Source organism: Lotus japonicus, chromosome 4 (assembly GCF_012489685.1).
Source record: "Lotus japonicus ecotype B-129 chromosome 4, LjGifu_v1.2".
In the NCBI taxonomy this organism is placed as follows: Eukaryota; Viridiplantae; Streptophyta; class Magnoliopsida; order Fabales; family Fabaceae; genus Lotus; species Lotus japonicus.
The window spans coordinates 81,712,290-81,725,310 of NC_080044.1; the positions used below are offsets into that span (position 1 = coordinate 81,712,290).

At 35.9% G+C, this 13,021-nt stretch overlaps 2 protein-coding genes across 2 annotated transcripts; one reads left to right on the plus strand and one right to left on the minus strand.

The window, feature by feature from the left end:
* Nucleotides 1–579: 579 nt before the first annotated feature.
* LOC130714897 (uncharacterized) lies at nt 580–3,833 on the minus strand. Its single transcript, XM_057564871.1, has 2 exons — nt 3,015–3,833; nt 580–1,918 (listed from the first exon to the last, which is right to left on the minus strand). Exons 1-2 carry the CDS (start codon nt 3,623–3,625, stop codon nt 1,252–1,254), a joined length of 1,278 nt encoding a protein of 425 aa, XP_057420854.1. The 5' UTR covers nt 3,626–3,833; the 3' UTR covers nt 580–1,251.
* A 5,736-nt stretch (nt 3,834–9,569) lies between these two features.
* Nucleotides 9,570–12,182, plus strand: LOC130710325 (derlin-1). The gene is made up of 7 exons (XM_057559547.1): nt 9,570–9,733; nt 9,856–9,991; nt 10,308–10,381; nt 10,466–10,559; nt 11,052–11,180; nt 11,303–11,463; nt 11,788–12,182. Exons 1-7 carry the CDS (start codon nt 9,717–9,719, stop codon nt 11,915–11,917), a joined length of 741 nt encoding a protein of 246 aa, XP_057415530.1. The 5' UTR covers nt 9,570–9,716; the 3' UTR covers nt 11,918–12,182.
* Nucleotides 12,183–13,021: the final 839 nt, after the last annotated feature.

A 13,021-nucleotide genomic window follows, 5' to 3' on the forward strand; every position in this document is an offset into this window, starting at 1 on the left:
CTACTGAAACTTGACAAGACTACAAGGCTTTAGATTACTCAACCAGGCTCACAAGATTACCCAAACTGCTAGGAGATGGCTTTCCAAAATGCCAATTGATAGTTGTCAGACTGTAATTAAGGAGTTGTGGTGGTTTCACTTTAGAGTAGTATTTTTTCAATAGAAAAAACGCATGATGTCATTTTTGTTATGAATTTTGTAATATTAACAACAAATCTTTTTTTTTTTGAAACGATATTAACAACAAATCTTGTTACGGGAGAAAAGAAGAAAAAAAACACCTCGCAATTATTAGTCAACCATAATTTTATTAATGGGATTATGGGAGAGACATTTATATGTGATAAACTCCAGGCCAAAATCTTAATCAATGGGCCTCAAGTCCAGCAACGAAGCTGGAGGACCAAATTCGTACCGGAACAAAAGGTGCAATTAAACTAAAAATGAAATTGCATTGAGGTAGATTAAAATCAAACTCAATCAATAATCCAGGTTTAACTGCAACTAGGAAGATAATGAGCTTTGTGCAAGAAAAAACTCATAATCATTAAATACTTTGAAGTAGAAAAGCACATGAAATTAACAGAAAATTGCATCAAAACATTTATAAATTATAAATAGACATGTGCAATGAATCTTTTTGTACAGCTCAAATCTTCTGTTCAGACTTACAAGTATAACCAGTAGCACTGCCTTACTGAATTGTGATCACTCCCCTAACTTTCAGCTCTTACAAAACCCAACACAAAGGCAATCAAATTCAAAACAATGTGTTATATATCTTTTTGCAAGAATGTGTGACTAGAAGGAAGGCCTAAAATCTATTTTAAAAAACACAGCTTCAAGCACTCCCAGATAAAGGCAGAAAGAATGTCAAAGATTTGTGAGACAAAATCAGATGTAAAAGAATCTTGAGGTGAAGTTCTGGATTGAAGCTAAATTTGCCCAAACCAAAATCACCCACTCTGGAGAGACTAGAGAGCAGTACTAATTGTTTGAATCAGCTTCTCATTCCTCACAATCAATTCTGCCACACGGAAGCTTCTCATAGAAACTTCTCTCAAAGTTGATTCAGGATTTAGAATCAATTGTAGAAGGATTCCAAACATGTATTGACACATGTTGGTCATGTCGGGATGAGAAGTGCTTCCGAAAGAAGTTATCAAGAGTAGCTTTTGAGAAAGGAGAAGTGATTGTGAAAGATTTCAACTCGAACCAAACATGCTATTAATCAAAATGATTTCATGTAAGTCATGAAAGGGAATCTTGTTCATCATGGCAAAGCTCCTTCCTAAGTTTATGAGAGAAAAGCATGCAAGCATCCATGCTAAGATCAATAGCAGCAGAGAGTGCAATGAAAAGAGCAGCATCAGCCATGCATTTCACATGCTGTGCTCCCACTTGCACAACAGGCTTGCTAATTTTCCCTTCACCACCCACACTTGATCCCATCACAAATCCTTCCCCTGGTACCCTTGAACCCAATCCAGAATCCTTCATCACTTTGTAATCAATACAGAACTGGCCACCCTTTTTCACACCCATTGTGCCTTCAGCAATGGGGATTCTGTTTTCATTGTCAGAGAAAAGCTCAACCTTGTAGCCCAATCCATCAACAGGTCCTCTCTCTCGCCACGCCTCTAATCGGCTCCTGGGCTTCCAGCTACTGATCGCGGAGGAGGCGCCGTTGGGGCGCAGGATGAGCCAGGCGCCCGCGTTTGATCGCGACACGCGATCGGAGCCAGGGGAAGGGACAAAGGGAGTGATCATGGAGGCTGCTGCAACAGGTGAGCCAGAGAGATCATGTATCATGATCATCCAACCCTTTCTGTCCCTGCCTTGACTTTCTCTTTCTCTGTCACCTGAAAAGGATCTTCTCCAACTACTAGGATTGTTTGTAAAATCTGATGGGAGAGACCTGAATTTTCAACAAAGAAAAGAGAGTATCATAAACAAGAACAAATTAACAGTCTTTTAATGCTTGTGAATCTTTCTACAATAATTCTAAAGTCAAAAGCTTATGTGAGCAGCTTCTTAATGTCAGAATTAAATCTAATCCAAACATTCCAACTATTGCCTAGGTCAAATCATATCATAATGTCTTATCATAAATCAAGTCTAAAGATAGACCATTTGAGCAAGAGATGTAATTAAATTAACTAGCATGATCATTTGTTAAGTAAATGTTAACAATATAATGAACTTGTCAAACTGTTACTAACAGTTAGTTATTTTAGTTGATTGAAGACCTTTTCTGTTACTGTTAGTATAGAGACATTTTAGCTTGACTGACACTGATAGATAGAATCACTTGAATATTACACCTTTACTTTGTGCATTTTTTGATGCTGTACTAGGAAGGCAGCCTTATACATTTATAGTCACATGAAATGGCATCCCAGGTAAAAGAAGGTGAATAACATTCAAAAAAGAGCTGCAAAAGTAAATTTGAGTAATGGATTCTTGAATTGCAAGGAAGCAGTTAAGCTAATTAAGAAAAAAAAGTACAAGACTTCAGTTAAAAACAGAGATTTTGATGTTTCAACTGGAGGAGGCAGTTAATCTTGCTTTAAATCGTCTAGTTTAAGATTGTCTTTTTCGTAATCCAGAAGTTAATGATCAATAAAATGGCCAATAAAAAAACATTAAAACTTTTACCTTTTCAAGATATTAAAAACTATAAAGAATTAAAGACAACGTAATTGAAGCATTGAGATCATGAAAACTCCTATTTCATTTTCAATTTTGCTGTATCAGCTCATCAAATTATCAAACTAAAATTCTGTTCAGATAATTTTTGAAAAAGAAGATAAGAAATTAACAGGTACTAGTGAATAATTAGATTTGTCACTGAAAGTACCAGCAGTTTCTAAATTTGTATATCGTCGGTCAAGTTAGTCTTTAATTTCAAATAAAACGTCAGTCAAATTAGTCATTTGCCCGACATTTGACAAAATCATAGATTTTCATGGACCACCAATTAACAAGAGATTTTAAACTAAAATGCAACTTACGGGGATCTGTAGGTTCGATCAGCACTGAACTTGCAGCTGAAAACAGGTTGTTTGATATTCCCCTGAATCTGAAAAACCACCGGGCTGCATTCCGGTTCACCGCCGAACTGAAACACGAACCGCGGATCCGGTTCAGACCGGACCACAAGATGAAGCTGAGCTGATTGCTTATCATTTCCCGGTCCGTCACCGTTCCTGGCCAACTTGAACCACCCGCTGTGGAATGTGTTAGAGCCAGAGAGGGCGGAGTTCAGGTGAACGGTGAGACGGACACGGCCGAGAAACTTGGCGGAGCGGACGCCGCACGTGCGGCCCTTACGTCCGTTGTAGACGGAGATGGAGACGGTGAGGGGCTTGGCGGAGAGGCGGCGGATTGCGGCGGAGTCAAGGTGGAAGGCGGGGGCGGAGGTGGATGCGGTGGAGTCGGGAGCAGAGGAGGAAGAAAGGGGAAGAAGGGCAGTGTGAATTGGAAGAGACTTGTGAATCTGAATTTCGCAGAAGCATGGAGTGGTTGAAGGGTGGACGCCGGAGAGAGGTGGTGGTTTGGCCGGAGAGGGGAGTTTGAGGGAGAGAGATTCAACCATGAGGCGAACGAAAGGGCATGGATCCATGTTGATGTTGAATTGTTGATAATCAAAGACAGAGAGAGTGGTGGTGGAAGAAGAGAGACAGCAACTTGGGAAACATCTACATGCACCTTTGTGGACTAGAATGAATGAGAATGGGTGTTTAAACTCTAGACATAAAAAAACACTTTTATTTTCTCTGCTTTTCTTGTTTGGCTGCTTTCGCGGGAAAATTACTAAATCAGAATACGAGGATTGCATGACATGCTCAAGTTTTTATGTTTGCTTTTTCAGCTGTGGGAACAATTTAATATCAATTTTTGTCTGCATAGCTAGCATTGTGTTAGTGAATGACAGGGTATATGGCTAGATCAGACGTTTAAATCAACCTAAGTAATCCAATGTGCTTATGATTGCACTCATTAACATATTTACTTAAGGATCTAAAGTTCGATTCTTAGTTCTTAGTTAGCTCATTATTAAGAGATTTTTAATATTTTCTACACTCAAGTTAAACCAAAAAGTGATTATAAGTAAATATGAAGTGATTCAATAATATTTTTACATGTGCCATGATTTAAAATTTTCTAGGAGCACATATCAAAATATTATTAATTCTAAAATGTAGAATATTATTAATTCAGTAAAGATAAAAATGATTTACCTCATATTAAATTAGAATGATTTAGAATTTTTTTTACAAATAAATTTATTTTGAGCTAAGATTTATTCAAACTCTCGTATCATTTTCACCTTCATTTTTCATGTCTTTTCTCTATTTCAATAAATGTTTTTTTGTTGTAAAATAAAATAAAATTTACCTTCACTTTTTTCTATCTTTTTCTTCTTTTCCATCATATACTTATCACATTTCTTATTTTTTTTTCTTAACATCTCTCTATTTTTTTCACCTTTTACACCTATTTAAAAGGTGTGAAATATAATTTAATTCATCTACTTTTTACTCCCCAAGGGTAAACTCAAGTGGTAAGAGCTAGAGACATAAGGGTTGGGGAGGGAAAGGTCCACGGTTCGAATCTTGAAAGGGAAATTTGAAGGGATTTTTTAACTTACTAACAACTAACCACTAAAATTTGCCTATTAAAAAAATCTACTTTTTACTCTATTTTTCCTCAACCGTGGGATCCCTATGCTGATTCTCATCAATCATCACGATCCCATTAAAAAATTAGATGTAGCTTATGGCCAGAATTCACCGTTTTGGATTAGTTTAGGAAGCAGAAGCTAATTTCTATTCCAGCGTGTGTTCACACAGTATCATTTTAAGATAAAGCAAAATATTACTATATGACAGCTAGATAGGTGGCTTTATTTGGATTTAGAGAGAATATGAGAAACATTGATGTCAAGTAAATAAATCATGAATTTAATTATCTATTAAGCAAATATTTTTTCTATGATATTATCGTTTAGTTATGTTCTTTTATTGTATTTTAGTCACAACCAAACCAAGGTTAAGTGTACCTAAATTTTATTTCTCCGCATCATTAGGAACATAGTTTAAATATTAAAATAATTTTGATATCGTTGAAAAAGAGTAAAGTAGGCAGGTTTTTTTTGTTATTATTCGAAAATAAGTGAATATATAGGAGAAGGTACCGTGTTTGGATATTAGTTGTGATTTTATTTAGAAAGTGACGGGGGGTGGGGTCGGAACAGCTGTGTTGAGGGTGTCTTCCTGTTGTCGTTTGTCACTCTCACTGGAAAGAACGAAGGATGGATTGGAGAGACATATCCTCTCTGTTTCTGGTCTGCCTTCACTTCATTTTCAGTTTCATTCACCAAATTAGGGACTTAATTGACTTCACGCCGCTTTCTCATTATTCTCTTATTTTATCCAATGTAATCACACCTCATGCCAATGGCCAATAGGGTTTTGAAGTGTGGCTGTAATGCAAAAGGTTTTGGAGTCCTCTAGCAATAGCATTTTGATTTTAATTGCAGCTACATCGACTCGCAATTTTGTCAAACAAACCCAGCTGTGATCTCAATTCTCAAGTGCAGTCTTTAGCTGTCTGTTAATTATACTCATTGTTCAATTTGTTGTGTCAACTTTCTTTTCCAAAGTTTGGTAGTGAGAAAGCGAATCAATCCAGTTGTAGTGACCTCATCTTATATTATGTCTAAACTCTAGCCAGATGTGAAAGAAATAATTTCATGAAGTATATGAGGTGACCCCTCAAACATAACTCAACTGGTCGAGTTAAGTTTTAGGTGCAGGGTTTAAGTCTTACATTCTAGGCCGCGCCATTCCATTTTCCCATTGATAAAAATAAATATATTTGAGTTGGGGCGGAACAAAGGCTAATATTTTAACTGACGAGGTTTCAGACGAAGATGAGGTGTTTGAGGTCGTTGACGAAGGATTAAAGTGGTAGAGAGTTCGGTACTGATATCATTTAGGTCGATGAGCTCGCGTTTGTATACGCCTAGTACTGTGAAGCATCGCCTTTGACCGACCCACGTCGTTGTTTGTCGCTAACTAGGGGAAATCTGCTATTGAAGATTAGATTTGTGGTAGGAATGAGTTGGGGCATGGTGGAGACAAAGGGAAAGATGAAGGAGAGAGCGAGAAGGGGGTTGTTGGTGGACAAAGGAGAAGGAAGAGAGTGATAGTAAAGTTAGAGAACGAATAGAGACAAATGTCATAGTCAATGGAGAGCGAATGGAGTGATGGGTCAGCAACTCGGCGAAGAGCGGATGAGAGGGAAGGGATAAAATTAAATATGGGATGAGGTATTTTACTCATTTTAATGATTCAATCGCAAACATTCATTTTTTTACCCATATTAAATCAATAGTTATAATTGGTAGTATAAATGGTGTAGGAATCCTAGACAGATGAATGAAGCTAATATATAAAATATTATAATTTTCAAACATTTTAAGAAAGCTAGGGGTGACCATGGCATACGTCGGCCCCTAGCTCCGCCATTGTGTATGAGAAGAAAACAATTGAAATCTTAGTTGCATTTGTTATTTTTCAGTAAAACAATCAAAAAGTTATATATGGTTACATATGTTTTAGGTTCCCGACTTTCAAAAAGAAATTAAATTAAGTCTCTAATCTCTATCAAATTTTTAAATTAAATTAGGTCTAATGCCTATGTGTCATCCACGCGAGAAACCAAGTAAGCTAAAGAATGATCATATGAACTTTTAACATCAATTTTATCTCTTCAAATTATTTTAATCACTTTCAATCCTCCACTTTGGTGAGGAGTTCCCCGCCTTGTCGCCATGTTTATGCGTAGCTAATTTGGGATATTAAAGATCATCTAGAGAGACCGTGGCAAGTTTCGCTAGTTCATACTCTCCGTGTAGGGAATGAGTGCGCTGATGTGTTAGCTAAGGATGGGGCTAGCCAGGATGAGGTCTTAGTTGCCATTGATGTTCCTTTAGATGGTTACGGATCCTGTTGGTTGCTGATGCTTTGGGTGTCTCCTTTGTGAGGCCTTAGTTTCCTTTTCCGCCTGTCTTCGTCTTTTGTTCTTTCTCTTTGTACCAAATAAAAATCCACCACTGTCATTTTCTTCCTCTTTGCCCATATATAACTCAAGTCCTCAAATTCAAAAATTTATGTCAAACCTCCTTCTCGTTGCTGCATCATTGGTTTGGATTAATAAACAAAGCATGCTATGTTATGTAGTGATTAATTCCGAAGTATTGTGATATTGCACTTTAAACTATGTTGCTTATCTCTATTCACATTTGGCAAGTGCTTTTGGCTACCATGGTTTTAATCTAATAATTGTTGACAAGGGGGGAAAATGGCCATTACCTATTACCTAAGTACAATTGTGTGTAATTAATTTAACTTGATCCGTCCCAATTATTTATTGTCACTTTTGCACTTTTTTCACTTTGTATATATCGAATTGAAGGCGACCCAACAATGGTCTTTTACAAAAACAAAACGAGGAGTGGGGGCCTCTATGACTCTGAGCATGCGGGGCAAGCGTGTTGGTGCGCCATCCCTATATATGGCTGTGCTGTGCCTTCCCCACATTTTGTTTCTTTTTTATTTTGTTGCCTTTCTACGCTACCAAAAATTAATATATCATCCCTTTCTGCATGCACATTATTCATGCGACCCCTTTTTTTTATTCCAATTCTAACTAAGCATATATGGTCCACACCCCCTCATACATCAGTGTAAGTGAGTGGGTTTTATTTGATGACCAATCTGTCATGGACAGAAATAGAGATCGAACTATATGTATAAAGAGATTTTCTGAATAATTTATACTATTTTAGATACAATATGTCACAATGTATTCAAGATTTTGCTATTTTTTTTTGCTAGTTATAAATAAGAAAGTAATTTCATAGTGATAAATATCTAGACCTATATGTTTAAGAAAAATACTATTTGGCACACCAAATATATGCACGAAAACATAGCTCGAGCGTGTGTTATAGTTTTCTTTTTTATGTAGCAAATATATTTTTCTCACTTTCACCCTATATTTTAATTCATTCTGATTGGTTTGTTTCAAATGATGTCCGTGTCGTGCATGATTATGTTGTGTCGTATAGCGATGCGTTCTTTAGATCGTAACAACACCCTAACCACAAACATCGTTTTTCCTCTTCATCTCTTTATTTAACATCAACATTAAATCATATATCACATTAATCACTTATGAATCTTGTTTTCCTATCTCGTCCTATGGTGTCAGCATAATTTAGATATCTACAACAAATTTGTATCCTAATATTAATACAAGACCTATAACAAATTTGTATCCCAATATTAATACATAAAATTAAAGTTAACTTTGGTTAATTAGGTTCATTGATTAGTTGTGCTCTTAATTACACTCAAAAGCTTTCTATCTTGTGGCTGGCCAACCAAGTACTTGGGTCCAAAACTCCAGTAGTGTGCATGGGTGTTTGCTTGATGGGCATTCAGGAACCAATGTCGGTAATTCAGAAAGCCATATCTTAATATTATATATGAAGGAATGATCGATGCAGTGATGCATTGGTTGGCAAACAGGCTGTATGATTTGTATATATTTTCCAGATTATACACTTTGATGTGTGGTTTAACCAAACACAAACACAAACACCTCTTAGATGTGGACCCACCAATATGGTTTTATTAGCTAGGCTTGCTTGCATGCTAATGATATCTTTAATCAATCAAATTAAAGACCTTTCACTGGCACTGAATCCATTGTAAGGTCAGACAGCAGCAACCATTATGGTTGTTAAACTATGATTAGCATTGATTCGTGATTTAGGTTAGGACCCTCCTCCAAAACTTGCTCATCCAATATATGACTGACAGAAAGTCTGTTAGGAGGACCACTGCATGACGTAATCAAGACGTCTCTCAAGTCCAATATCCAAACTTGACAACTATTACAATCAGTTTAAATACAAAGTCAGAAGGGTAAAATTAATATGAATGATATCAAAAATAAATTTGATTTTTGATTTTTCATATTTAAAGAATAATTTTTTTAGTAAAATAGAGGCTTTAAAAATAATAATAAGTATAACATTTTTTTTATAAAACAAGAAGAATAAAATGAACTTTACTTAACCATCTTCCTCCTCCTTAACCATGACAAAAAATGAACTATACATTAAGCGAGAGAAATAAATTGTCTAACCTTTCAAAAAAAAAAGTTGTTTGCATTTTGACAGTGTGTATGAAAAATTATTTATTACGAGATGTCTGCTCATTTAATATGGTTTCTGAGTCCCAAGTGAACTAATCTCATGGCTACTGGATCTGGATGTGTAGATAATTTGGGAAACCAAAAAATAAATTTTTTCTTTAATTATGCTTTTACTTAAAAATAGTAAATACCATGTTATTTTTATATATTTTTGTTTAGTTCCTAAATTTGTGAAAATGGGAGTGAAAAATGAGAATGGAATGATAAGTACATACATATGGAAGGCCAACAAAAAGCCCAAGTATTGAAATTGGGCCAATTACGGGTTTCGGTGGCACTTGCGAGGTGGATGCACGGAACTGGAGCAGAAGCTTCTGGGTCTACGAGACACGGTTTCAGAAGGGGAGAAATTCTCAACTCTTTTCTGAATTCTCCACTTTCTAGGGTTTCGTTTCAGCAATCATCCTCACTCCGCTACCGCTATGTCTTCTCCCGCTGAGTAATTCCCATTATCATTCTCTCTTTTCTGAAGATCATTGTCGAGTTCATGAATCTCTTGTTGTTAATTCTCTGAATTTTTCAATCACTTTGCTTAATGCTTCAAATTTTGCTTGCTTTCAGGTGGTACAACACACTTCCACCCATAAGCAAGGCTTATGGCACCGCTTGCCTTGCCGCTACCGCAGCTTACCAACTTGGGTTGTATCAACCGGTTCACATTGCACTGTTATACCCACAAGTTTTCTATGGTTTTCAGGTCACAATTCCATATAATCCATTAATTGAATCCCTATTTGCTTGCCCTTGATATGTAGAGTTTTTATATGTAGGATAGATTGAGTAATGTGAATGTTCTTTTGTATTCATGATCAATGTTAACCAAATTAGAAGAAACATCATACATGCTTACTGTTTGTAACATAACCATATTTGCAGCCTTACACTACCCTGAACTTACTAACTAGGTTATTCTAGGCTTTCACAAACTTGTAGCGAACAACCTTGTCGTGTTTTTCTTTCTAATCAAACTATTTAATATTTAGTAAATCATTTGTAATGTCAATCCTCTGTAGGTTTGGAGGCTGTTCACAAACTTCTTTTTCCTTGGACCATTCTCTATCAACTTTGGGATCCGTCTCTTAATGATGTAAGTTATTCAAAGATAATGGGCATGACTGCATTACGACCGTTTCCACTTTATTTCATATGAATTAATTCGCATAATCTACAGAGCAAGGTATGGTGTCCAACTTGAGAAGGGACCATTTGATAGACGGACCGCTGATTTCTTGTGGATGATGATATTTGGAGGCTTCGCACTACTGGTATATGAGATCATCTACATATCTTTGTCATCTTATGCTTATTTATGTAATCCTTTTCCTTGAAAATGTTTGCAGTTTCTTTTTGTAGAAGCTGTTCTAGTGGCTTTGTTTTATGGAAATGGTCAAGAAGAAGATGAGATCTTCTTTTTAATAAAAGAGATGGCTAACTATGGTTGATCAATTTTATTTGTTTTTATTTGTTTTCCTCATTTAGTCATTATGCCTGCAAAAGTTGTACCCTATGTGCCTTTCAGAATACAACACTAGTCATAGAAAACATAAGTGATAAATTATGTTATACTTTTTAGTGATTGATTTATGCAAAGTTAGAAGGAAAAATTTAATTGTCGAGGTTGATAGATGATGAGGGATTTGAGGATGATAAAATAAATTATTCATGATGAATAAATTTAATTGTTTTCCTGATTGTTTTGTATATAGTGTCATTTTTTACTTAATGTCCTAACATTAGTTAATTCCTTTGAAATCTAGGTTTTGTCTGCTATCCCCTTTCTTTGGACCCCATTTTTGGCAATATCTGTTGTTTTTATGCTCCTTTATATTTGGAGTAGAGAATTTCCAATTGCTCAAATCAACATATATGGACTTGTTTCACTTAAGGTATGTTTCAATCTTGTTTAATTTATCCTTGTTTCCTTGTTTTTATGCATCGATTACATGAGCTGAATGAAGCTTATTTTTCATTGTCTAATGGAGGAGCCAATTGTTGAATTACTTTTCAGGCCTTCTATCTACCATGGGCGATGCTTGCTTTGGATGTCATTTTTGGTTCACCTATTATACCTGATCTGTTAGGTATCATTGCAGGACATCTTTACTACTTCTTGACAGTGTTGCATCCACTAGCAGGTGGAAAAAACATTTTGAAGACTCCAATGTGGGTGTATCCTTTTGACTTTTGTTTCTTAAAGTGTTTGGGCACATATTGCTGTCATTTAAAGCATTTTTCATTTGTACAACATGAAACGTTATTTATTCTAATACTTTCATGAAGAATTTCCCCTCCTCTCTAAATTCTTCCATTTAATCATGCCAATAATTGTTCCTTTCCTCATACTCTTTGCTGAATGCAACGGCAACCGCGGCCAAAACAGTCAAATAATAATTTGTTCTTTTTCTTTGGTGGATGTTTTCTAACTTTCAAGAACACGAAATTTGACCAAAATCTGCCTGCTAGTTTTGTTGTTCTTAACTGTTAATTTTCCAGACATAAATTGGTTGCAAGGTGGAGAATTGGAGCCCCAGCTGTTGTTAGCCGTGCCCAGCCTGTTAATAACGCTCGGCAAGAGAGCAGTTCAGGAGTTTTCCGAGGAAGATCCTATCGTTTGAATGAATAGATGCAATAAATGGAAAGGGGTGGATTTTCCTGACAAGCTGCTCATCTTGTTGGTTGGTGACTTGACACCACTACTAACACTTGGAGTTAATCATCCGTTGTGAATTTGAATGGAAGTTGTGTATGGAACTTGACTGTTCATTGAAAGCACACTTTCTTTTGGGGTGCCTTATAATTTTCAGTTTCCTTTTTTAGGAATTTATACTTGTAACAAAGAGTTGGACAAAGTTCATGAATTGAAGTAGTTGTCAAATTTTCATCCTGAATTATTCTCACTTGTGTTTAGCAAAATATGTACACTGGTGTATTCAGTATAAAAGGTGGTTCCAAAGTATGCACCTCCAACCTCAATACTTGTTCCAAGAAACCAAGGTGTCCTTTGTTCAAACAAATGAAGCAAAGTTTGATCGGATAGCAAATAGAATATTCAGTTTTTTTGACCCCAACTCTAATGGTCTGGTACTATGGTTTAAAAAGTTTAATTCTTATTCATTTTGTTGAACATAATGACCATGGTTTTCGGATCATTAGATTTGACACCCCATTCATTAGAAATGTCACCCCGTTTACGGAAACTTAGTTTCCGAAATATTTCGGAAATAAGGTTTCAGAAGCATTTTTTCACTCAAAAGTGGGGGTGTTACATGTATTTTGCACTACAAATCACGAATTAATTTCGGAATCTAAGATTCCGAAATAATTCGGAACTTGAAAATTCGAAAATAGGGGGTGTGAAATCTAATGGTTGGGGTGGCAAATCCAGATCTCTGGTTTTCGTTGCAGTGATTAATAATTACTCATTTAAGAGGCTCATCTTTTACTTTTTCATGTGGATAGGGTCATGAATTTATTTTCGACTAGTCTCTTTCTTAAGCTAGAGTGCACTCTAAAATGTTTCAAGTTAAGTCAGAACAAGAGTAAGACAATTTATCGATGACAAAAATGTTAAAACTCAAGTCAAGTATACAAGGGCAGTGCATTCTAAAATAATTGATTAATACATTTGGAAAAAGAGCCTTATAATTTGGAGTGCAACATTTTTTAATCTTATAGCTTGTTAAATATGAGACATACATAGATTCTTTTTCTAGGATTCAGACCCACA

What these genes read in the sequence shown, in the direction of transcription:
- LOC130714897 (XM_057564871.1), bottom strand. Translation starts at nt 3,625, where the DNA reads ATGGATCCATGCCCTTTCGTTCGCCTCATGGTTGAATCTCTCTCCCTC. An exon ending in GATCGAACCTACAGATCCCC is followed by an intron (nt 1,919 to 3,014) that starts GTAAGTTGCATT and finishes TTGAAAATTCAG; the next exon opens with GTCTCTCCCATCAGATTTTA.
- LOC130710325 (XM_057559547.1), top strand. An exon ending in GGGATCCGTCTCTTAATGAT is followed by an intron (nt 10,382 to 10,465) that starts GTAAGTTATTCA and finishes CATAATCTACAG; the next exon opens with AGCAAGGTATGGTGTCCAAC. An exon ending in TTGAAGACTCCAATGTGGGT is followed by an intron (nt 11,464 to 11,787) that starts GTATCCTTTTGA and finishes TTAATTTTCCAG; the next exon opens with ACATAAATTGGTTGCAAGGT.